Source organism: Asterias amurensis, chromosome 1 (assembly GCF_032118995.1).
Source record: "Asterias amurensis chromosome 1, ASM3211899v1".
NCBI classification, from domain to species: Eukaryota; Metazoa; Echinodermata; class Asteroidea; order Forcipulatida; family Asteriidae; genus Asterias; species Asterias amurensis.
Window position 1 is genome coordinate 36,320,665 of NC_092648.1, and position 26,989 is coordinate 36,347,653.

A 26,989-nucleotide genomic window follows, 5' to 3' on the forward strand; every position below is an offset into this window, starting at 1 on the left:
ATTCACTCTATTTCCACCCTCAACTCCCACATCATTGAAGTTGCGTATTACTAGTACAAAGTTTTTTTCTTTCTTTCTTTCTTTTTTACCCTTACACCGATGTTTGTTAGCTCTGTATTCTCAGTACTTTCCCGAGTCCTGTGAAAAAAATATCACGGGCATATTACTCAGCTGGGATTCGAACCCATGACCCTTGCAATTCTAGAGCAATGTCTTACCAACTACATTAGACTATTGAGGTTGCCCGATAGCTAGAGGCAGTTCGAATCCTATTTTTTTGCAGCGGGTACCACAACAATGTAATAGATTTAACATTTTCGTTGGGGATAAAGATTATTAATTGTTTTAACTTGACCATACACCGATGTTTGTTTGTTAGCACTGTATACTCAGTACTTTCCCGAGTCCTGTGAAAAAATATAACAGGCATGTTACTCGGGTGGGATTCGAACCCGCGACTCTTCTGGTCTAGAGCAGTGTCTTACCAACTAGACTACCAAGGTTACCCGGTAGCTAGAGGCAGTTTGAATCCTATGTTTTGGCAGCGGGTACCGCAACGATATATAATAGATGTTAAATTTCCATTTGGGATCAAGATTATTAATTTTTTTTATAACTTAAACATACACCGATGTTTGTTCGTTAGCACTGTATACTCAGTACTTACCCGAGTCCTGTGTAAAAAAATATCACAGGCATAATTACAAAGTTTAATTTAAATATCTTGATATTTTTCTGTAAATTTATCTTTATTGTCACGCCTTGAGTGACTACTTTCTAAGCAGATTTGTTGCACTTTACTAGTCTTATATTGTATTATTAAATATTATTATTAATTCAATTTAGTCAACACCTGATAGTGTCATGATGACGTCAAGGTTATGTCACTACAGCATCTACTATGCAGCTATGGCAATGTGTAAAGTATGACTTTGTCAGTGAACGTGCTCACACAGCGTACAACATGCTACATTTTAGAAGATTTTGACCAGTCTGGTTGCTTGCACCTTGTCTAGTTACTTTTTGACAGAAAACACAATGTCCACAGATTTACACTAAACTTACACAGTTTGAAGATAATAATAGTAGAAAGCTTCCATGAAAATATTACTTGCTGAGGTGCTGTAGTTTAGGGGAAATTAGTAAAGCAATGTCATTAAAATTATTTTAGCAAGTAAAAACGTATTTTCATGACACTGTTTTACTCATTTCTTAAAAACTACAGCATCCAGTAAGTAACATTTTAAGGTACGCTTTCTACTATCATTATCTTCTAGCGGTGCAAGTTTAATGAAAATCTGTGGACATTTTGTTTTGTGTTACAAAAAGCACCCTAATCCTGTAATGGATACTATCGATAGTTCAGTAAACTCAAATTTACTCACTAGTGCCAACAAAATTCTTTCGGCGTAAAACAGGCCATACAAATTTTTGTTTTTTTGGTTATCACATTGCAGTTTCCTGTTCGAGATTTGTTATTGTTTTTGTGAACATCAGAATTTTCAAGCTCTTTGCACAGCGAGCACATATTTAGTGTAACAACTAGTTAACGGCCGGACGTTTGGACCCTAGCAGAGTCTTTCTTGAAGGTTAAACAAAAAAGAATAGCCTAATGTAGATGATAATAAAAGTGGATGACTATTTTGTTTGTGTTCCTTTTTCAGCCACTGCGACCGTGGAAGATAGACAAATCCGACCTCACACACTCTATGTGCACTCCTACAAGAGTCCAACCTTCTGTGACTTTTGTGGACAGATGCTTTTTGGCCTTGTCAGACAGGGCCTGAAGTGCCACGGTAAGTTTCCATTTCAAGAAAAACCGGTACACATCAAAAAAATAAAAATATTTACTGATAAATTTGGGTTGTACATGTACATGAATGTTGTACATGTATTATGATTGTTTTGTGTACACGCTGTGATATATATGTAGTGTACTATGGAGGGCATACTAATTACAGCTTTTATTATTATTATTTTAAAAATATTTTTGGGGAACAGGCCACAAAATAACCCACCCACAGGAATTGCCGTGCTGGCTGTGGTGCCCTTTGCAAAGGTACAATTATACACATTGACATTTCCTCATAGAGGTACCCCATTACCAGAGGTAAATTGCTGTGCCCCTCCAAGAGTGAAGTTCCAGGCCTGAGTTAGTGTTATAATTTGTTTGCTTGTTTGTTCATGTGTTGTCAGACTTCATTTTTTACCCTTGCTGTATCATTGGTAATATTAGCCAACATTTTTGGACTGTATTTGCAGGGTCAATCAAAGCAGCTCAATAAACACCATTTGACCTCAACGTGACCTTTGTGAAAGATCAAGATTTTTATCTCTAATAATTATTTTTAAAAACTGAAAGCAATTTTTTAAATTCTTACATGCCCTTTTTATTTACAACTTATTTTCCTGATTCTTCCTGGGTCTTCAAAACAAAGACTACTTTCTTTTGTCTTTGACGTTTGCTGAGAACAAAAAATTGTCGGCCGCGTTAGGAGAATTTTTGAAAGATGATGAATTAAGAAACATGCAGGCCCAAAACTGACGAGATAGTGTTGATAAATGTCACTGTTTATAAAAGACAAGCAGAACTGTGTTTTACTGATGTGTCATGTCCTTTTTGATACAATGCCAACTTCTTCCAATGGGCAAGTTAAGAAAAGTTAGTGTCTCGGTTATTTTGTATGCCTGGTATATAAATATAACCGGTTATTGTTTGGTTTCTTTCAATTTCTATTACTTTTAATACTTGACAATCAAATAGGCGAGCCATTGCATTTAAGTACATGTAGGTCCCTGGAAACTGGAATCAATTCAAAGTGTACAATGTATAGCTGTATGTGAAACTGATGTTGTGTAATGAAAAATTGTATCAAATATTATCATTTGGCGAGCATCATGCTCACTTTGAAAACTGTAAACACAAACAGTTTTTACCCAGCGGATGACTTGTTTGTTTTGTTCAACGCATCTATTTCCTCATACTGAACACCTGTATGTCTGGTCTGAAATGTAAATGGTCTGAACCTGTGAAACTGTTGGCCGTTTTTTTTCTTTTTTCTTTTTCTTCACTGTCCTCTTGAGCCAGGTAGACCGTAGTACACACAATGACATGTGCTGAATTACAGGATTTGAAGGATTGAAGGATTTTAAAATGTGTTGGCCAGCTGCGATGTGTTCGACCATGTTTTTTATTTTTTATTTTCAATCCATAGAAGTTAAACCAATGTTTGTGTCTGTTGCCAGCTTGACGTATATATTTATCCCTTTGTGGAAAAAAAAATATATATTTCAAAAATATGAGAGTTTTACTTATGGAGTTGAATCTTGTGTGGAATAAGATGAAGGCAATGGACTCTGTTGCCCTGGTCTTGGCCTTGCTGCACTGCTAAAAGTTTATCCCACAGGCTATAAGATTATCCAATCAAAGTGCCCTTTGCAAAATGAAAATGGCCTCCCAAGTATAAAATCCCAAGCCTGCAGAATAAAAGTTTGTCTACTCTTGTCTCCTTATGCAGTGCAAACAACAAATTTCCAAAGCCTTTCATTAGAAACTCAATCTTACATGCATTTGTGTCTGGGTTCTGAAATTAAAAACATTACTGCTGCTGCAATTTGTACATCTTGAAAAGTGATTTCCAGCTAAATGTGTAACATGTAGCATGTGGAGCTTTTACCAGAGATTTATAGCATCCCCAAATTATTAATAATAGTAATAATATTTGCCATTTATAATGCGCCATGTCTGTCTAAAAGGAGAGATGCAGTTCAAGCAAGTTGGCCTACAATGAGTTACAAAGATTTAAGCACAAAAATAAGTTTTCGAATGACTTTTGAAGAAATGTGTTGCCTTGGTGGTACCAGCCCAGTTATGTTACGTTTTATGTTTGTTTCTGCCAAAATGGCATTCAATATTGTATTGACTGAGTGTGAGTTGTTCCCTGGTTATTACCGCTTTGACACTATTCAAGTTGAATTACATTTAAAAACATTATTATTATTTTTTTTTGAGATAGTGATACATTGATCATGTTGTTAACCCTCACACTTTGTTTCTCTCTCTTTCTTTCTGTAAGGTTGTGGCGGTAATTATCATAAACGCTGTGCATTTAAGATTCCTAATGACTGTACCCTGTCTAAGAGGCGTCCTTCTTCGGTGGCCTTTAGCTCAGCCAGTCTGCCTTGGTCGTCATCTGAGATGAGCCTGTCAAGTGAGAACAACGACTCCATGGTAAACAAATTGTTGACCTCCACTTTCTAATTATTTTTGCAACATTTTTTAATTTTATGTTAAATCTTTGGACATAACTCCGGCAGTGGCTGTCCTGGGCAAGGCAAAAGTTTTGGTTCAAATTGTCCTCAAAGCGATGTGCCCTCCCAAGTGGCATATATGTGGGACAAAATATAGAAAATAAAAGTATGAATATAAAAATAGACCAGATAAAATATTTTATTACAGAACAGTACATTAATTAAAAAAATCGCCTAACAGACAGAAATATAAGGGCAAGATAATGACAAAGGACTAGCACTGAACACTACAATACCATAAATGAAAACACCCAAAACAAAATGTCCCCTCCCCAACAAACCAAGAGGCAAACCATGTTTTACAGGCTAAATCTGCACCAGTATTAGCTTAAGATAAAGTGTCTTGCTTTTAAAGGCTTATAAGGCATTTAAAAGTTTCACTCAGGATTTTAAAGGAACACGTTGCCTTGGATCGGTCGAGTTGGTCTTTGAAAAGCGTTCTGTAACCGTTTGTTATAAAATCGGTATGGTTAGAAAGATGTTTTAAAAGTAGAATACAATGGTCTACACAAATATGCCTCGAAATTGCGTGGTTTTCGTTTTACCTCGTCGACAAACACGGTCGGCTATTTATGGGAGTCAAAAATTTGACTCCCATAAATGGCCGACCGTGTTAGTTGGCGACATAAAATGAAAACTGTGCAATTTTGAGTGATACTTGTGTGGATCATCATATTCTACTTTTAAAACAACTTTCTAACCATATGCATTTCATAACAAACGGTTTCAAACGTTTTTCATAGACCAACTCGTCCGATCCAAGGCAACGTGTTCCTTTAATAGGATCTTGGACAGTACACAAATGTCCTTTCACAGGAGGGAAGCAAAACTTTACAACCTTGCTGCAATTTAGCAAGGGACCTTGCCAAATTGATCTCGTGTGAACGGGGCTTTTGTGTTACTATCTTCAGAAGCTGTTCAGTTCCTGTTTAGCATGTTTAGATGAACAGAACACATGCCTTATCATTTTGTTATTCTAATATGCCTGACATGTTTATAAAGATCTTCACTATAAATGATACAAAGGGAAGGACGTTTTGAAAATAATAGAACAAAAAAGGTCCAGAGGATTGAAACCCTCATCAATGTATTGAAAAGTACCCTGTTTAGTTTAAGACAAAGGCTGGTTTCGTAAGACGGCATTGAGAGCAAATCGGTATGAGGAAGTGATACTACATGTGGTATGAAGGAACTTTGGACAACAAACCCATTCACTGGCAGAAAGAGGAGTGGTAGCGATGCTGGACTTATACCAGGGGGGGGGGGTACATGTACATTTGCAAATAATGCAAATGTAGAAAGCAAGGAAATAATGTGCAATTGTTTACGCTGTTAAAAGTTTGAAGTTATCTGTGTAAGAATTGTATGGAAGGTTTGGAGTTCACAGATTGTGAGATGAATTTAACTCTAAAGAGACCACACATTTCTGTATGATTATCGCCTTACGCCCAGCCATTACTAAATTCGCTGACTTTTGATCATGTTCTTTTACCAGTAAAATGTAAAAATTAAACAGAACTTTTTTTGGTTTTTAGTCAGAATGGTCACTAGTAAAACAAGGAAAACTTTTCAGTTCAGGCGCGATCTTTACTTTGACCTTTTTGATTGAGCGTAAGTCGAGGGTTGCGGCCACTTTTGAGAACACTATAGTCCAGAAAGTTTGAGCAGTTCAAATGGTTTTTCCACCCCAAAAAAGAAAAGATTTAAAGATTTTGCAGTACAGCGTAGCATAAATAACAAAAATTCTGTTATTTATTACAAATGACAGTTTGTTAATGTACAAGAATTATTTTCTTTCCTTAAAGGGGCTGTCTCATTATCTAATCATGCTCAGAGCAGTCATGTTGCTGTACATGGAATTATGAGCTCTCACCAAGTAACTACACACTCACGCACCATCCATATCATATCTTTGCGCTTGTAGTAACTAAATGAGAAGTCATACATGTATATTATATACACGGTATACCATGTACAGCCACAGGCCAGTTTTGATCGTGACGAAAGAGCCCCTTTAATTGGATCTTGAATTAAAGGTTGCTATTCAACACTCCAAAGAAACTTGTTGCGGGAAGTGTTTCCTTTTTAACCTTTTTCAACTGGTTGGGTTTATTACATTACGCAAGTCTTCACCTGTATTGATGTGTTTTTTATCACAGTATGGGTAAAATGATAAAGACTGCCTTTCTCACAAGTTATATAATCAGCGGTGACCCTGTGGTTAGTCTGGAGGCCAAATGCTAGTCAAAACACCCAATCTTTCTATCCAATTGGTCCTGTCTACAATGTAGTTAATTACTTCCTTTGGCAACATTTAAACCACTGTCTGATTAATGACGATTTGCTAGTGATACAAATAAAAATATAGAACAAAGAAGAAGTTATAGGATTTGAGGCATTGCATCGTGAGGTATCACCATGTGTGTATCTACTTGCCAGGTAGTGTTTGTTCTTAGAGAACTGTCTTTCTTCATTCTACTTCCGCTCGGGTAGTTGTTAAAAAGCAGGACAATTCTTTTCAGAACTGAGAAGTCTCCTTATAAAGAAAGACACTTCTCTATCTCTAAATGAGTTTGGGTGGTTCTGAAAAAGAACCGTTGGTTTCAACTCGACCTTTTGATCTATGCTCTTACCATCTTCTGGAGTAAATAAGACGATCAGAGCATACTGATCGAAATGTTGAGTTGAAACCAACGGTTCTTTTCAGAACCACCTGAACTAATTTAGGGAAAGTCATTACATGGTGTTCTGATGTTACCGCAAACCTTTCCATATCCAGTGTTCTCCACACACGTAAATTGGGAGGGCAGGCCGCCCTCCTAAAATTTAAGCCGCCCTGCCAAAGAATTGGTCGCCCTGCTAATTAATAAGATCAAACGAGTACCTGACAAGCTCAATCGACTTCAAAACTACAGCATCAGAAATGCAATCGTAAACAAACGTTAAAACACGATGTACACACAGCCACATGGTTCGTAGTGCACACACACCACGCACACCGTCGATGTCGCCGCCGCTAGCATGAAAATGCCCACTGCATGCACAGTGCATAAACAGTCCGCACGCTGTGATTGGCCGTTGATAGGCTGCAACACAATACGCACGTTCACAAACTGAGAAAGAATTACCACACAGTGCCACACATAGGTGCAGAATGGTACAATGTACAGCCTTGAAGCATATTCAAACATGTCGAATTTCGCCCATTGAAGGATTGCGCGATGCGGGGCAAAGTTCTTTGATAAATAAATTGTTCGGTGTGTTACCGCTCGATCGTTGAATCTCGATGATTTTTTTGCAAACGGAGTTCTTAACAACGGAACCGCTAATCACCAATTCATGAAAATGGTTTTGGATGGAAAAAGTAGGGCCATAAATTTGGGGGTAAGATAGTCCAAAACTGTGGGGTTTTTTTGGTGTTTTTTTTTCATTTTGGAAATTGCACTTGAAGGCCGTCCGAGTGACCCGCTTTCTAAATTCCGACGTGCGACATGCCAATCATCCCTTTGAGGTTTTTGGCACGGCGCACAAAGCAAAATGTAAAACAAATTGTAGTCATGTCAAAATGGGCGCCATTTTGATAACGTCATATTGACGGGCGCCATTTTGATTACGTCATGCTGCCCTCCTAATAAAAAAAGTATGTGGAGAACACTGCATATCGTGTTTCCCTCATGCAAAGTTTCAAATTCTACATTGAGACTTGCACTGTACTGTATCAAGGTTTGCCCTTACATTTTTTAATGACTCAGACTGGCCAACAGAATTAGTTAGCTTTACTAGTCTGTTACATTCACTCGTCAATCTTTCAAATGAAATAGCGATGCTTTTTTGAACTAGCCAGTCAGACCACTTGGCATGCTTGTTGTGAGTTTTGACTGGTCCTCTGGTGTTTTAACTGGTGCCCTCCCTGAGTATATTGTGCTCTTGCTAGCTAGTTACTGAACAGGTTCAGAGCAAACCCCTGGGTGAACCAACTTCACACTGCAAACATTTGACATGTACACTTTTTAGGTAGTTTAGGGGATTTATTAATTTGTATGTGAATAATATAATATGTGAATTCATATGTGAATTACAGTAATCTTACCACTTAGGCAAGTTAAGTTCTGTATCCATAGACGTTGGACGTACTAAACCCATCCTAAGTTAGGACGAGGATGAATCTTAGCGTTTGGTGAAATCGGCTGCTGATAACATATAGAGAGACACACCTGATGTAGATTAGAATGAATGATCTATTTAGCATGCTAACAGTTCCCCCCCCCCCAAGTAAATATATACAAAAAATACCAGTTTCTGTCATCCATTTAAAATAAATAACAGTTTTGTACAATCTTTGCAGAGGTTGTGGTAATTGTTGGTTTATTTATCACTTTGTTAGACATTGTTTTACTGCATTGAGAAGCTCACATTCCTCATTTAGTTATGTACATGTAGGAATTGTTACTTTTTTGGTTAAGAACAAGCTCTACCTGGCAAGTAGATACACACATGGTGTTACCGCAAACCAAATACATATTGATACCTTACCATGAAATGCCTCAAAACCTAAGAAACTTTTTCTTTATTTTTACCGTTTTAATTTGAAAATACAGTAATCCATTTCTCACATCAAGCTAATTTCGTTCCTTTCCTACCCTCCACCTTCAGTCGTTGAGTCTATCAAAGACAGACAGCTACAAGGACAAGCGGTCGCCGTCGTGTGGAGGGCGCCCTCTATGGGTAGAGAAAGCAGTCGCAAGCCGGATCAAGGTACCACACACTTTTGTGGTGCATAGCTACACCAAGCCAACAATATGCCAGTACTGCAGGAGGCTCTTGGTTGGGTTATTTAGGCAAGGAATCCAATGTAAAGGTGAGTCACCAAGGCCCAATTTAATACAGCTGCTTAAAGACAGTGGACACTATTGGTAATTACTCAAAATAATTACTAGCACAAAACCTCGTTTGGTAACGAGTAATGTAGAGATTGATAGTATAAAATATTGTGAGAAACGGCTCCCTCTAAAGTAAAGTAGTTTACGAGAAAGAAGTAATTTTCCACAAATTTGATTTCGAGACCTCAGATTTAGAATTTGAGGTCTCGAAATCGAGCATCTGAAAGCACACAACTTTGTGTTACAAGGGTGTTTTTTCTTTCATTATTATCTCGCAACTGCGATGACCGATTGAGCTCAAATTTTCACAGTTTTTTTTTTATGCATATGTTGAGATACATGTACAACAAGTGAGAAGACTGGTCTTTGACAATTTCCAATAGTGTCCAGTGTCTTTAAGCAAAACAATCAGCTAAGTGCTAAACAACTGGATTACCAGCCAAATGACATATTATGTACATAATCTGTGACTGGCTCCCTGCTTATTTGTGCTCAGCATACATTTGATTGTGCTTTAAAGCATCACCCTCTATAAAATTGGAGACACCAAGTATGGTATTGGTTACAAAGTTTAGGTTACCCTAGCCTGAACATCTGACGTCACACTTCGAGGCTTGTGAATATCGCCAGAGACCGACCTCCAAACCCGAGTGTACATTCACCTTTGACCTTTATTCATTTGACATAGAGATATGCAGTCCAGTTCTACACCAACGTTACGTTACATTCAAGTACAGTACACAACTACACAACTCATATCAGTTTGTTGTTAAGGATTGAGGCTGCATGCATACATACTAACTAAACCTGATATCAGTTTATATGGGGAGCTTTAAGCATTGGCTTCCTACACAACTCCATTAGACCGATCCAGTAGGCTCCGCCGACAACGCACGTGTGAGCAAGAACACGTGGGGCTCTCCAATGCCTTTCGGCACAACTCTGCATGTCGGACCTTCGTTGCGTTGTGATTGGTCAATAGGGGATGGGGCGGAGCTTAATGGGTCGGTCTATTGAGGCAGTAGCCATACTACATATAAACTCATATCGATTCATTTTGGAGGATTGAAGCAAAACCTCAAAATCACAAGTTGTTTGTTAATTGAAATGTACAAAACCATGTTCTTTTTACATAAATCACCTACTTTTTACAAGCAATATCTACATATGTTTTCAGAAATCGGTTATTTATTATGTTCCATAGCTATCAGCAACAAGAAGATATTTGTTTAAGCTTTCTCAATGATTCCAAATGAGTGAAGTTAGAAAATGAACCAAATGGTTATTTTTTACTTGTTTTGAATTTAATTGTGAATCTCTTTCGCCATAAACGAGCTTCGGAAGTCCTGTGGGAAGCCAGAGACTGTGAGGCTATAGATATTCGAACGTCTATAAAGACTGACAGAAACAGCGTTGTACTCTTGTTCTTAGTCTAAGGTTTGACATATTGTAGTCTTGGACTTTCTTTTTGTGTCTTTTTTTGTCGTTTGTTTTGGGTTTTTTACAAAGTCTTATTGAGATTTCTATGTTGTAGGCCTTCTGCGATTCTATTTCAGTCTCGCTCTCTGACGATCATTTGGTAATGAGACAAGGGTTTCATCTTGTGTCTGTGTTTGGGTTAGGGTTAGTTTTTTTAATCTTTTGTCTATGATGCTGTAGTTTACTTCACATTTACGTCAACTTTGATTTGAGCTGAAGTGTTGATTATAATCACCACGGATGAGACCTGGTAAACAGAAAAAGGTGTGTTTTTCTTCAAATAAATCAATAATGATTTCTTATCTACTTCTATAGCACTGAAGATACTGTTTTTAGAAGCTCCTTAGAACCTATTGGTGCATTTGATTAGCTTCCCTGGGTCGACCCTGGTCTGCCCCCGGTACGTTCAAATAGCTTTGACATCATTCCAGGGGCTCACCCGGGTCAGCCCCCAGTGCCCCGCTTGTGGAACAGATCACTTGGGGCTGGCCCGAGGTGCATGATGTCACCATGAGAGGGCGAGTGTGATCGTTCGACTAGCTCTTGTCAGGGGTCAGCCGGATGATCATCGCGGGTCAACCCGTGGAAGCTAATCGAACGCACCCTAGAATTCAGTACAAGATCAACCCTCTTGACATTCAAAACATTTCATGGTTCAGCCCCTCCCTACATATACTTTCAGGAGCATGCTTCAGAACCAGAATTTCAGGCCAGGTCTGAGGTCATCGGGCAGCATGTTGTTTGTTCTCAGGCTAGGTCTGAGGTCATCGGGCAGCATGTTGTTTGTTCTCAGGCCAGGTCTGAGGTCATCGGGCAGCATGTTGTTTGTTCTCAGGCTAGGTCTGAGGTCATCGGGCAGCATTTTGTTTGTTCTCAGGCCAGGTCTGAGGTCATCGGGCAGCATGTTGTTTGTTCTCAGGCCAGGTCTGAGGTCATCGGGCAGCATGTTGTTTGTTCTCAGGCCAGGACTGAGGTCATCGGGCAGCATGTTGTTTGTTCTCAGGCCAGGTCTGAGGTCATCGGGCAGCATGTTGTTTGTTCTCAGGCCAGGTCTGAGGTCATCGGGCAGCATGTTGTTTGTTCTCAGGCCAGGTCTGAGGTCATCGGGCAGCATGTTGTTTTTTCTCAGGCCAGGTCTGAGGTCATCGGGCAGCATGTTGTTTGTTCTCAGGCCAGGTCTGAGGTCATCGGGCAGCATGTTGTTTGTTCTCAGGCCAGGTCTGAGGTCATCGGGCAGCATGTTGTTTGTTCTCAGGCCAGGTCTGAGGTCATCGGGCAGCATGTTGTTTGTTCTCAGACCCACCTTGCCACTTAAGACATTTTCCGCTTTCAACATTTTCTTAAAACCCAGATTAGCCTAATGAACACATCTGAGAATTCTTTGATTGACCTAGATCGATGCCTTTCGATTGTTTAATAGATAAGGTACACCCTTCAGATGCTGTGTTATTGTTATTTATTACTATAGTTGTGTGATGTGCTTTTTACTATTGTCATTTCCAGACTGCAAATTCAATTGTCACAAACGATGTGCAGAGAAAGTTCCCAAAGACTGCTTAGGGGAAGCCCCGCTACACGAACGTAAGTCAAAATAGCAAAGATATCGCGGTAGTTACAAATATTTACATTTTAGGGGAAACATGATATCTAGTTATACTAACATGTCATTCAATAATATAGCACTTGCAGTTAGGGAAATTCTTACACTAAAACAACGTGTCACAGACTGGGTATGTTTTCACCACTGAATGTGAAACTTATTTTGGAACCATTTTCTTTTTATGTTTAACAAAGAGTGTCTTACTTAAGGACACAGGTGTCATGCTTAGGACTCAAACCCACATTCTGTTAATCAGAAACACCAGAGCTTGAGTCAAATGTTCATAACCGCTTGGCCACGACATGCTGCAAGGGTTTTACAAGGTGCTGCGGCTCATGCTGTGGCTCTATCAGCAGCCACAGCCAGAAGCACCAGGGGAAACCCCTTCTCTTTAGTGATAAGTGTAACTGGGTTCGTTTACGAACATTACAAAATGCATGGAAGTTTTATTTCTTTGAATCTCTAGGCAGTTGTAGCTCTTCTTCATAATTGACATATTTCTTAATTAAAGGCAGGGTATAATTTTGGTAATTACTCTACATGTTAAAGACCATAAGCTTACTTGGTGCTGAGCACTGAAGAGCTGTCGATAAAGAAAAACAATGTGAGAAACAACTCCCCTTGAAGTAGTATAGTTTTCAACCCTAAAAATTGAAGCTGACAAAGGCTTCAGGCATGAAGCAAAGGCTTCCTCAGGAATGAAGCCATTCTCAAGCATCTGAAAGCCCCAATTGTATGCAAAAAAGGGTGTTTTTTGTTTCAGTATTTTCTTGCAACTTAGATGACCAATTGAGTCAAAATTTCCACAGGTTTGTTATTATACTCGTATGTCGGGATACACCATGTGAGGATACTGGTACTTTGACAATTACCAAAAGTATACCCTGCCTTTAAGAAGATACTTGTTAAGTAAAACAATAAGTTTACTGGGGTGAATTTTTAGGGGAATTCCAAAGTTTGTTACAAACAGTTTAAAAAACAAAAAAGACAGCATGACAAACGTTTTTGAATTATAGACTGACATCACCATATGCACGCCAAAATATACCAGAAATGTTGTGTACTAGTTAAGGGGAGCAGATCAGGTTGGCTTAGCTGTTCCTTTCCCAGCATTTCACCTCCGTGGACCCTGGGTGGAATCCCATTTCGGACCAGAGCCCTGCAAGTGAATTACGTGGGTTTTGCCTATTTGTGGTTTTCCTCCAACTCTCCTACTCAGCTGGTGTAATGAAATATTTTGTACATTTTGTACGGGTGGGATTCAAACTCACGGTCTTTGCAATTCTGTGTTCCACAGAACTCAGGAAAGTACTGAGTATACAGTGCTAAAACACATTGGTGTGTATGGGTAAAACCCAAATGAATATTCTGTATCCCCAATGCAAATTTAACATGTATATTAAATCCTTGATAATTGATGTTGTAAATTCTTACTCAGGTGAGAGGGAAGACCAGGAGAAGCTGAATGAGAGCGATGAGAACGAACCTGAAGACAACGATACATCTTCAAATCGAGACAGTCTAGGAGACAATCCGGATGAAGATGTCGGAGCCGAGGCTGACAGCCCCCCTGGTCCGGATAACCCACTCAGGTTCGGATGTTTTCAAATAATATAAGGCCGTGTCTGAAACGGTATTTCGGCTACAGCTACGGCTAGATCAGCGCGTCTGCCAGCGTTGAAGAATAGACAGAAGTGCGCGATCTAGCCGTAGCTGTAGCCAACGTTGCTGTTTTGGGAACGGCCTTACTTGGTTTTACCTTAAAGGTCATGTCACACGACGCATTTTACAGGCAACCAGTTCCAGGCAATCCTAAAAAAGAGAATCTGTACAAGTAGACCATAATGAATAACCCCTTTTTTGCTTTGAAAGTCCCCATCTTGTTGGGCAAATCATATGCGCGTCAAAACGTGTACATTAATGAAGCACGCATCACGCAGCATTCCCGGGTTGATTTTTACACACAAGCGCACAGACGCCATGTTGTAGGGCAGATATTTGAACGGTGATGTCATTGTCAATATGGACTACTCATATTTCAATGTTCACATATTATTCCTGGGGAAGAGAAGACCTAAAGACATTGTTTGAAAAAATAACTCATGTGCTCCCAAAGTGATCATGTAGCATGCATCGCAGTTGGTTGCCTCCAAATTGTTAGTAGAAGTTGCTTCATACACTGTGTATAAACCGCTGTATACTTTTTCTGAGTTCTGTGGACAAAAAATGTACAGGCAATACACATCTGTGTAAAGGGTATTGTAGACCAAATTATATTCTTTATCCCTAATGCAAAAATTTAAAACTGTTATGAATAAAAAAATATTGGGGGGGGGGATTCACAAGACCACATGACTTGTAGCCCAAAATGTTTACTGGACCAGAATTGTGTGCTTTCAGATGTCTGAGAGAGGCATGAAAACTCATCTCAGATTCAAATTTTGTTATGAAAAATTATCCCTTTCTCTAAAACTTCTTCACTTCAAAGGATTTAATTTTTTTCAAATGTTAACTAACATCAACAGCTCTCCAGTGCTCTTCACCAAGTAAGTTAATGGTCATTAATTTTTGAAGTTATTACCTTTGGGAATTATTGCCTTTAAAGGCAGTAGACACTATTGGTAATTACTCAAAATAATTATTAGCACAAAACCTTACTTGGTAACAAGTTATGGGGAGCTGTTGATAGTATAAAACATTGTGAGAAACAGCTCCCTCTGAAGTAAAGTAGTTTTCAAGAAAGAAGCCATTTTCTACGAATTTAATTTCGAAACCTCAGAATTAGATTTTGAGGTCTCGAAATCAAGCATCTAAAAGCACACAACTTCATGTGACAAGGGTGTTTTTTCTTTCATTATTATCGCGCAACTTCGATGGCCAATTGATCTCAAATTTTCACAGATTTGTTATGTTGTGAGAAGACTGGTCTTTGACAACTACCAAAGGTGTACAGTGTCTTTAACTTGAAATCCTGCTTTGATAATGAGTGGGCATAAATGGTGAATAACTCTCTTTGATTGGATTCTTTGACAGCCCTGTACAGAGTAATAACATTCCACTGATGCGTATCGTTCAGTCCGTCAAACACACCAAGAGGAGAAGCTCACAGGTCTTGAAGGAAGGATGGATGGTCCATTGTACAGATAAAGATAGTATGGTAAGATTTATCAATTGTTTTTTGGGGGAGATTCAAGGACAGCATGGTTCTACCCAGGGTTTCTACCAAACACTGAGAGGCATGCACAGGCCTGGAATCACACGCAGGCCATTGTCTCTGTTGCTTTGGTCTTGGGTCTTGGGGGGAGGGGGAGATTCAAGTACAGCATGGTTCTACCCAGGGTTTCTACCAAGCACAGGCCTGGAATTACACGGATGCCATTGCCTCTGTTGCTTTGATCTTGGTCTTGGGGGGAGGGGGAGATTCAAGTACAGCATGGTCCTACACAGGGTTTCTACCAAACACTGAGAGGCATGCAGAGGCCTGGAATCACACGCAGTCCATTGCCTCTGTTGCTTTGGTCTTGGGTCTTGGGGGGAGGGGGAGATTCAAGTACAGCATGGTTCTACCCAGGGTTTCTACCAAGCACAGGCCTGGAATTACACGGATGCCATTGCCTCTGTTGCTTTGATCTTGGTCTTGGGGGGAGGGGGAGATTCAAGTACAGCATGGTCCTACACAGGGTTTCTACCAAACACTGAGAGGCATGCAGAGGCCTGGAATCACACGCAGTCCATTGCCTCTGTTGCTTTGGTCTTGATCTTGGTCTTGGGGGGAGGGGGAGATTTAAGTACAGCATGGTCCTACCCAGGGTTTCTACCAAACACTGAGAGGCATGCACAGGCCTGGAATCACACGCAGGCCATTGCCTCTGTTGCTTTGGTCTTGGGTCTTGGGGGGAGGGGGAGATTCAAGTACAGCATGGTTCTACCCAGGGTTTCTACCAAGCACAGGCCTGGAATTACACGGATGCCATTGCCTCTGTTGCTTTGATCTTGGTCTTGGGGGGAGGGGGAGATTCAAGTACAGCATGGTTCTACCCAGGGTTTCTACCAAACACTGAGAGGCATGCAAAGGCCTGGAATCACACGCAGGCCATTGTCTCTGTTGCTTTGGTCTTGGGTCTTGGGGGGAGGGGGAGATTCAAGTACAGCATGGTCCTACCCAGGGTTTCTACCAAACACTGAGAGGCACGCAAAGGCCTGGAATCACACGCAGGCCATTGTCTCTGTTGCTTTGGTCTTGGGTCTTGGGGGGAGGGGGAGATTCAAGTACAGCATGGTCTTACCCAGGGTTTCTACCAAGCACAGGCCTGGAATTACACGGATGCCATTGCCTCTGTTGCTTTGATCTTGGTCTTGGGGGGAGGGGGAGATTCAAGTACAGCATGGTTCTACCCAGGGTTTCTACCAAGCACAGGCCTGGAATTACACGGATGCCATTGCCTCTGTTGCTTTGATCTTGGTCTTGGGGGGAGGGGGAGATTCAAGTACAGCATGGTCCTACCCAGGGTTACTACCAAACACTGAGAGGCATGCAAAGGCCTGGAATCACACGCAGGCCATTGTCTCTGTTGCTTTGGTCTTGGGTCTTGGGGGGAGGGGGAGATTCAAGTACAGCATGGTCCTACCCAGGGTTTCTACCAAAACACTGAGAGGCATGCACAGGCCTGGAATTACACGCGGGTTTAAACCCGCCAAGGCCTGGTTCTTGATAATTTACCTCGATTTCGTCTCAGTAAAATTATCAAGAACCAGGCCTCGTTGGGTTTAAACCACTAGTTGAAAACCTCTTCATCACACATTGATTCCCTTAATCAGATTCTCAGACTGGAGTGGTGATAAAACCCTTAATAACACCCCTTACAAGTATTCTGCCTGTTCATTGGTTTAGAGCGCGTCACATGACATGTCTTAGTTTTGCTAGACGACGGCCTTGTGGTAGTGCGTCGGTTTGCCGTGCGCTAGTCCGAAGACTAGCACACGGTGTGCAGTACCCAGACGTCAGTTGCGTGTACGAGGATGATAAATTAACAGTCTGTAACCATTTCGGATTGCACGACACTACATGCAGCACAGTAAAAGTGTTTGCAATCTGTATTCGCGTCGTCCGTGGAGTGTAGCATTCAGGTCTGTAACTTAATAATAATAGTACAGTATTTAGAAATGTTTGGGGTGTTATAAAACAAATATTGACTGCTTTTACTCGTGCAATGGTTAAAAAACTATGACTCCCTCGGTGATCCCCGAAGCGTTCTATTTTCCCTCAGCTTCGCCTCGGGAAAATAGAACGCTCCGGGGATCACCTCGGGAGTCATAGTTTTAACCATAGCACTCGAAGCAGTCAATATTTGTTTAATATTGCACGGCTAATATCACTACCTGCATCTTGTGTGTTCTATGTCAAGCGCCAAGTTTGCTTGAAGATAAATATGTTATCACACGCGCTCGTGGAAATATGGAAAATATAGTGCGTCTGCGTATGGGACGCAGAAGCACTATATTTTTTGGTATTCCACTCGCGCTTGTGTGATAACTTACAATATAAGACTTGTGTATTATTATGATTATTATGCCTTTGCCTTTGTTATTCTTGCAGCGTAAGCGGCATTTCTGGAGAATAGATACCAAGTCTATCACTTTGTATCAGAGTGATAGTAGTACCAGGTATTATAAGGTTAGTACCATTTAGGATTATGTACTCCTTAGGTTACTGATAATTTATACTCCTTGCACTGTCAAGGGCAAAATTTCATAGAGCTGCTTAAGCAGACAATTTTGCTTACAGACACCGGACACCTTTGATAATTGTCGAAGACCAGTCTTCTCACTTGGTGTACATGTATCTTAAAGGCAGTGGACACTATTGGTAATTACTCAAAATAATTATTAACATTAAACCTCACTTGGTAAAGAGTAATGGGGAGAGGTTGGCAGTATAAAACATTGTGAGAAACGGCTCCCTCTGAAGTGGAGTAGTTTTCGAGATAGAAGTAATTTTCCACGAATTCGATTTCGAGAGGTCTCGAAATCAACCATCTAAACGCACACAACTTCGTGTGACTAGGGTGTTTTCTTCTTTCATTATTATCTCGCAACTTTGATGACCGATTGGGCTCAAATTTTCACAGTTTAGTTATTTTATGCATATGTTGAGATACACCAACTGTGAAGGCTAGTGTTTGACAATTACCAATAGTGTCCACTGCCTTTAACAAAATAACAAACCTGTGAAAATTTGATCTCAATTGGTCGTCGAAGTTGCGAGATGATAATGGAAGAAAAAACACCCTTGTCACACGGAGATGCTTGATTTCGCGACTTCAAAATCTAATTCTGAGGTCTCAAAATCAAATTCAAATATTTTTCGTGGAAATATACTTCTTTCTCGAAAAACTTTCTCGAAAAACAACGTTTCTCACAATGTTTTATACTATCAACAGCTCTCCATTGCCTGTTACCAAGTAAGTTTTTATGCTGACAATTATTTTGAGTAATTACCAATAGTGTCCAGTGCCTTTAACATGGTGCGTGCAACATGGTTATTTGGTTTCTTCCTTTGTTCTGGTAAGCATCATTTGGTTGTGCTCAAATACTTTTTGTGATAATGCAGCTCGTAGGAAAGTACATGTAGGCCCAGTCTTGAGAGTGGAAGGGATAATTTTCACAAAATTGTAAGAATCGTCTCAAAATGCGTCGCACAATCGCCATGGTGATAATTCTGTAGCTGATGTGAATCTTGGCGCTTTGTAAAATGGAGGCCCGGTCTTCCATACTGTTGGTGGCCTCCGGACATATTTTGGAACGATTTGAAAGCCTTTGCTTTGTTTCCACATCCAAAGTCGTTAATTTGAAAACAGCCTAATTCACTCACACACAGGAATCTTTAGACTCTGTAATCTCAATTTAAAGTTTACACCTCTTTTAATATGTTTAGGCATGATATACTTCCTACTTTTGTCTGATTTTTATATTTTTGTTTGCGCTTGGGATATTCAGATAAAACTAAAGAGCCTGGAAAGTTTTTTTCAGGCTTACACCATGATTACATTTAGATCAGCCCTGTTCGTACTTTTTGCCAAGAACCAAATATCACGCCTGTGTTTTTGTCTGCAAAGGATCTGTAGCATTCAGTAATTCTTTAAAATGCTCCGTTTGTACCAACTAGGAAATCCCCCTTTCTGAGATCCTTGCTGTTAAGACGGTCGCCAGTGATGACGAGAAGTCCATGCACTGCTTTGAGGTCCAGACAGCGCGGACCACCTACCTAGTTGGCGAGAAGAAAGAGGTCACCATGGCGACGTTAACTGTGGATGGGGAAGAGTCTCCGACAGAGAGTGGGATCGGGACAGAGGTCGCCAAGATCTGGGAGAAGAAGATCCGGCAAGCTCTGATGCCTGTTACCCCTCAGCAGAGTACAACGAGTGTCACCAGTAGCTCTAGCCCGAGTAAGTCCTGCCTTCCCTCCTACATGTACCTCATTACCAGGAGCAAAGTCTCTACAATGCTGTCAAAATTCATTTTAAAGACACTGAACACTATTGGTAGTTGTCAAAGACTAGTCTTCTCACTTGGTGTATTTTAACAAATCTGTGTAAATTTGAGCTCGATTGGTTGTCGGAGTTGTGAGATAACTATGAAAGAAAAGACACCCTTGTCACATGAGGTTGTGTGCTTTCAGATGCTTTATTTCGAGACCTCAAAATCTAGTGCTGAGGTCTGGAAATCAAGTTCGTGGAAAATTACTTTTCTCAAAAACTACGTCACTTCAGAGGGAGCTGTTTCTCACACTGCTTTATACTACCAACCTCTCCCCATTACTTGTTACCAGTAAGGTAATAATTATTTTGAGTAATTACCAATAGTGTCCACTGCCTATAAAAGCTTTCTGCATAATGCTTTAGAATCCAATCTATACTTGCGAGACTTCAAAGCCATGGTAACTTTTATTGATAAGAATTTTGCCTGTGAGTTCTTAAACAATGTTGGTCCCGGTGAAAACATTTGATGGAAAATCAACTTATTTTCTGTCTGCAAACGAAATGAAATGGTTGGTCTAAACTAATGCTGTATGAGTTAAACAATACTCAAAAGATGAACATGTTAGAGGTTTTTTTCTAAGAATGCATAAAGGGCTGCTCAGTGTTATTTTTCTTTTATTTTTTTATTTTTGGGGGTCTGGGTTTTTTTTTTTTTCTTTTTCCGGCCGGGTAGACGATAGCATAAAATAATTGTTCTACATCCACTGCATTAAAAACTAGAATAAGTTTTACTTTTGGTTTTTACCCATACACTGATGTGCGTTAGCACTGTATATAAAGTGCTTACACACATCGGTGTATGGGTAAAAACCAAAATTAATATTCTTTATCCCAATGCAAATTTAACATCTCTTATATCGTTGCGGTACCTGCTGCCAAAACATACGATTCGAACTGCCTCTAGCTACCGGGCAACCTCGGTAGTCTAGTTGGTAAGACACTGCTCTAGAATTGCAAGGGTCGTAGGTTCGAATCCCTGTGATATTTTTTCACAGGACTCGGGAAAGTACTGAGTACTTGGGTAAAAACCAAAATTAATATTCTTCATCCCCGATGCAAGTTTAACATCTCTTATAGAATAAATTTACTTGAAAAAGATTACGAGTAGTTTACAAGGCCTGGTTTTTCACGGGGGTCACAGAGGCAATTGCCCCCATGGCCCTAGTCTGTTGCCCCTTAAAATGTTCAAATAGAAGCTTAGACTTGAGGTGCCCTTAATTAAGGGGAACACTACCTTGCAAAAGGGAAGCATCTGGCTTGAAGTAGAGAGTGCATGAACAAGTCTATTTTATCACACTGACAAATTAATTTGATGTTTAGCTGCATTTTGTAACAGCTTAAATTTTGGAGCCAAATTAATATAAAAACCTAAATTTGACATTTTTTAACACATTAATAACTCATTCCTGCTGTAATTGAGACTGGCTTAGATTAGGGACGCCTTTTTTGAAACGAAAGAAAATGTGCACGATACTAAATTAAAACTTACCAAAAACATTCCATCACAAATTACTGATAGGCGTTTGATGACGCTATGATGAAACCAGCATTGCTTTATTAGCTTAATCTGGAGGTCGTTGGTTCAAATCCAGCTCTAGTCAATTGTTCTTTGTTCAACCCCAGGTACAAAAAGTTACCACTACATGTAAGTAGAGCATAATATTAACATGTTTGATTGAATAAGTTTAATTTCTAACCAGATTTCTGGGGCGTCAACAAATGGTCTGTTCTCACTTCCAATGTACATGTACAACAAAAAACAAACAAAGGATGTTTACATCCACTTAACCTACTGCAGCCAAACAAGTTGTTATTACTTTTTCAATCTTTTTTTCTTAATTTTGCATGAAGTAAAAAAATCTAGCTCTGGATGGGTATAATTCTTCTTTTCTTTCTTTCTCATTACTTTTTTTCTCTTGATTTTTCACTGTTGGCAACTCTATTTTTTATTAATGGCATTATTTTTTACTTTAAGTTTTTAGTTTTTGCGATCACCCAGTTGCGCTCAGTCATCACAACACTTATTGTTTGCGGGTCTTTTTGAATGATTTATTGATTTATTGATTTATTGATTTATTTATGTATGTATGTATGTATGTATTTATTTATTTATTTTAACTTGTGGAATGATATAGAAAATGCTGATTGGTTTATTACTGTACGTGAAGGTCAAGGTGAGTTTTAAGTTATTTTGGTTGAGAGCAGGTTTCTTGAGGACGATGGCATTGTGGTAACACATACCATTAACTGAGTTACACTGACTTAAATGAGAAGTTCGCACAAAATGAACCGTGCTAAACCCAGATTTGTCCACAAAAAATTATTCATCTAAATGATGAATGCCTCTGTCCATATTTTGACTTTTAAATGAAACATAAGTTGTAAAGATGTTTTGGTGTAGAAATCGTCTTTCTGCCTTTTTGCTGATTTTAAGTATCCACGTCTAATTTTTAAAACGAGGGCAGTTACTTATGAATGATGATGGTAAATTGTCATGCTTCTGAAACAGATAAGAGAATTAAGTTGAATTGTGCGGAATTAGCTGCAGTGTAACTTAGGAGATGGTGAGTTCTCATCAATATTTTGACACCAGTGATATCCACCCTCATCTTCTTTTCCATATGCCTACTCTTCCCCTCTCCTTACCCTCTCCCTAATCTCCCTTGTACACTCCTGACGCCCAATGACGCCCAATTGACACCCGACTACTCTTGCCGTCATAGTGGAGCCATCATCTGAGTGCAACAACCGGTCCCCACATTGCTACACCCATCACCCCCATCGTTCCTCATCTTCCTCGTCCATTCCTCGCAACGTGCCTTACATGTCCGGCGCCCCACACAAGAGCCAATCCATGGGTCACCGCTACATGGTCATGCAGTTGTCCCCCCCTGTCGAATCGCCGGGGGCAGCTGGTGCGCAAAAGCCGCCCCGGGTAACCTCTGGAACGAAGCCGATGGAGAAATACCAACAGAAGGGGTACACGCCGAGGACGAGCCAAGGGAGCTATACAACAGTTGGTACATAAACTCATCCTCGTACTCTTCTTCCTTCTTCCTCTTTCACACATCACTACCGTCTCCCTCTCTGACCCCCCTCCCTATCCCCCTCACCACTAGCCAACTAACACAGTCACAATGCTGCTGTCACTGTCTTCATATCACAGCTTACTCATTTATACAGCAAGCTGCTCTAACCGCCACACCCTAACCCCAATTAACAGACGACGCTGTCTTTTAATCAAGTCATGATATGTTTGTTATTTTTTTTTGTCTTGAGAAGATTTTAACACTGTAGCTGTTTGCCTTAATGGTCTTACTGTTGTTGGCAAACTCACTCTAACAACCATTCCTAAGATAGTTACATGTTGTGTGTGATCTTCAGGTCAAAGCGTATTTAGCAAATCATTACCACCTACAGTTGCGTGGATGAGTTAAGTTCTCATATTTTCTGCTTTAAACTAGTGTTTTGTCAAATTAGAGCGTCAGATATATCCCAGAGTGAATTAATATGATATATGCTTTTACAGCTGTAGCTTAAAAGACTCTGGACACTATTGGTAATTGTCAAAGACCAGTCTTCTTACTTTATGTATATCAACATATGCATTAAATAACAAATCTGTGAAAATTTGAGCTCAATTGGGTGTCAAAGTTGCGAGATATGAATGAGAGAAAAAACCACCCTTGTCTCACGAAGTTGTGGGCTTTCAGATGCTTGATTTCGAGACCTCAAATTCTAAATCTGAGGTCTCGCAATCAAATTCGTGGAAAATTACTTCTTTCTTGGAAACTATGTCACTTCAGAGGTAGCCGTTTCTCACAATGTTTTATACTATCAACCTCTCCCCATTACTCTTTACCAAGTGAGGTTATATGCTAATAATTATTTTGAGTAATTACCAATAGTGTCCACTGGCTTAAGACAGAATTCACTTATAGTTGGCCTAATTATTTTTGCTTAGTTACAACCCTAACAGTTTTGACGTTTTTGAATTGATTGTGTCGTAATGAAAGTGCAGCTTGTTAAGTAGAAACTGAGCTCATTTAACACTCACGCATGCTTCTGCCACACGTCAATGCCGTTTCTTTAAATACAAAGCTTTCCCATTATTTGTCATTGCCTCAGTTTTATGTAGCTCATTAACATGCCTGAATGAGCAGCAGTGCTCGTGAAGCAGCTTGAACTTGGCTGTGTGCACATACATATTAACATAGAATTCTTGTTCAATTGCATTAATTTATAAATACGATGCCCCTTTTTATGCACACATTTAAAAAAGCTTGCCCATATGATGGGCGGAGCCAACCCCTCCACTGCCTTTTTCTGTTTACATTCTGATTGTCCATGTAGGGGAGTGAACAAGATTTTGTGTGTGTGTGTGGGGGGGGGGGGAGGGGCAGAAAGAATCCTTATCAAAATAATGTATCTTTTTTGGTAAAACTTGATGTGGTCTGTTATCAATTCAACTTGGACAGATGTTTAAACATTGTCGGAAATGTGATTTTAGAGCTTGTTCATTGCCTCTTGCCAAAGAAACATGATGTCACTTACTAACTTCCAAACAATGAAATGACCAGGGAAAATCGGATAGAACGTTCTTTGTCATAAACCAATGTTGTTCCATTCTTAATGCTTTATTTATTAGATGTACATGTAGCGATGTTCACAATTATATTTGTTTAGTGTTCACTTTATAGCTCTTGACGTTGTAGTTTTGTAGCTCAATGTAAGTCGTTAACATACTAGCAATCAGAATTGGTGATTGTGGTCCGGAATCTCTCTAGAGTTTAGTCATTTATTTTCGACGTAAAAATATGTAATACATTTAGTTTGAGCAGAGAAAAGGCAAGACTAGGCTTTGTAGGAAGTTTTCTGTTCTAAAACATTTTAGGAGATTCAGTTAGAATTGGTTCATTTATCATTATTATCGGTCATAAATATTTTTAAAAGAAAAGAGAGAAAACTGTCATCTGAGACTGATCTAATATTGCATCAATTGTGTCAAACAACATGAATAATAACATTTAAACTTTTTTAATGACACTAAATGCAAACCACTTGCTTTTAGGTAATGCTTTTAACTAACGATCATCACTCACTAATTCATCTATTTTAGTTTGCAAAACTGACAATTCCACCACAATTAACACTCATTAACACATTTCTCAAAGACTAATACAAGCTTTAATAAGCACTAATTTTCCAGTAATTTAGTTTACTACTTTCACCAAACTGTAATGTTCTAAAAATTTGGGAGAAGTGTAGATAATAGTCGCACATGTTTGGAAAACAAAATTGCATAAAGGCACATGTCAGAGTTGAAGTTGTGATATACACATGCTGAGCCTGTGTTTTTGTGATTAGCATTTTTAGTTGGGGGGGGTGGTCAAGTGTAGAAAAAAAAATAACTGAAATTAGTTAAGGGAAGCTTGAATAAAAGAAATTTAGTAATAAGGAACTGCAATGATTGGGAGACTTTTGGGACGCTAGGGGGCAGCATACTTACACGTATCAGGTAAATCCATTGTTTCTTGTAGCTCAGAACTCTGTAAACAATCGTTATTTATCTGATATGCCTGCTGCTTCCTAGGGCCTTTCCTTAACCTCGACTTGCAATGTGCTTGAGTCTGGCTCTGGCTTAGGGTCTGGTGCTGGCTTGGGTTCTGGCTCTGACCTGAGCTCTGGCTTGGGTCCTAGTTAGACTCTGGTTTGGCTCTGGCTAGGCTCTTGGGTTTGGCTCTAGCCTGAGCTTGGTTAGGCTCTGGCTTGAGGTCTGGGTCTGGTTAGGCTCTGGATTGGAGGCTGCTTTTGGCATGGGCTGTGGCTTATGGTCGGCCTATAGCCCTCTAGCTTTGGCTTTGGTTAAGCTCTGGCTTGATGTTTGGGTCTGGTTAGGCTCTGGCTCTGGCTCTGACTTGAGCTCCTTCATCTACATTTAATTTTGGAGCAATGTACATTTTTCATAGTTTTACCCAACTTAAAATCAACTGGAGCCTAAGTCCAGGTTTACGAAAAGCGCCCTCATTGTTCAAAGCATCCCATTTGATATGACTTCTTCTTCACGTGGAAAAGTAATGCCTCCTTGAGCTATTGTTTTTTATTGGATTTTTTCAAGTCTGGTGAAAAATTCATACAGAATTTCTTTGTTTCCTCTAAATTTATGTAATAAAACACAAATACTAATGTTGTACGGGAACATTTTTGTGGACATTGTGGACAGGTTCAAGTGCAACGAACGAGAACGGAGATCATAACATCTTGGACGAGACGGTGAAGCAAGAGAAGAATGACATCAGTCAATACTACCAGATCTTCCCAGATGAGATCTTGGGGTCCGGTCAGTTTGGCATCGTCTATGGAGGTAGGTTGGACTTGATCAATTAATAAAACACAGCTTTATTACACCTGATGGGATTTCAAAGCAGCCATACTTTTATAAGACAAAGCAGAGCGAACCTACCACTACAAGACTGCAACATCAGAGTCCAGCTTTCTTCAGAAGACGATCAGAGCATACTGATCGAAACATCGAGCTGAAACCAACGGTTCATTTCCCGAACCACCCCAACTCATTTAGAGATAGTCATTACATGGTGTTACCGCAAACCTTTCCATATCGTATTTCCACCATGCAAAGTTTCAAATCCTACTTCAGGCTGTAATTGTATGAAATTTACTTGTATTTATTTTTTTATGTGTTATTATTTTGCAACATTGTTTTGTGTGACAGGTGTCCATCGTACCTCAGCCAGACAAGTTGCAATCAAGGTGATTGACAAGTTACGCTTTCCTACAAAACAAGAAACACAACTCAAGAATGAAGTCTCCATCCTACATGTAAGTTTGTAATCCAAGGAATCTGAGCAAATTGTATTTCGACTACACTGTAATGCTTGGCTCCCGAATGCAAATGCAAAGGCGAAAAATGTGTGATATAGTTTTGGACAGTCAAATCTTTTATATCAATGAAAAGTACATCAGGTTGGGGATCAGGTTGGCTCAGTGGTTTCTTTCCCTGTTTACCTCTGTGAGATTTGCATCAGATGACTTGTTCTCAACTACTGCGAAACATAGACGATGTGACCTCTGACGTCGTCACTCGAAAACCATAACATGATTCGCGTGCATACCACCGGGCAAAACCTATGTGTTTTGGCAGCCAGCTAGAAAGTGTATGC

At 39.8% G+C, this 26,989-nt stretch overlaps 1 protein-coding gene across 2 annotated transcripts in view; it reads left to right on the forward strand.

Annotated features, from left to right (window-relative positions):
- Positions 1–26,989, forward strand: part of LOC139938556 (serine/threonine-protein kinase D1-like) — a 78,315-nt gene that overhangs the window by 40,003 nt on the left and 11,323 nt on the right. Inside the window, exons 3-13 of one of the 2 annotated variants that reach the window (XM_071934131.1) lie at positions 1,665–1,796; positions 4,077–4,231; positions 8,965–9,169; positions 12,174–12,251; positions 13,709–13,862; positions 15,304–15,427; positions 17,867–17,944; positions 19,436–19,715; positions 22,532–22,828; positions 26,032–26,172; positions 26,542–26,648. In XM_071934131.1, coding sequence (XP_071790232.1) covers positions 1,665–1,796; positions 4,077–4,231; positions 8,965–9,169; positions 12,174–12,251; positions 13,709–13,862; positions 15,304–15,427; positions 17,867–17,944; positions 19,436–19,715; positions 22,532–22,828; positions 26,032–26,172; positions 26,542–26,648 — 1,751 coding nt within the window. The remainder of the gene's footprint in view (positions 1–1,664; positions 1,797–4,076; positions 4,232–8,964; positions 9,170–12,173; positions 12,252–13,708; positions 13,863–15,303; positions 15,428–17,866; positions 17,945–19,435; positions 19,716–22,531; positions 22,829–26,031; positions 26,173–26,541; positions 26,649–26,989) is intronic. The other variant, XM_071934139.1, reaches the window with a different exon arrangement.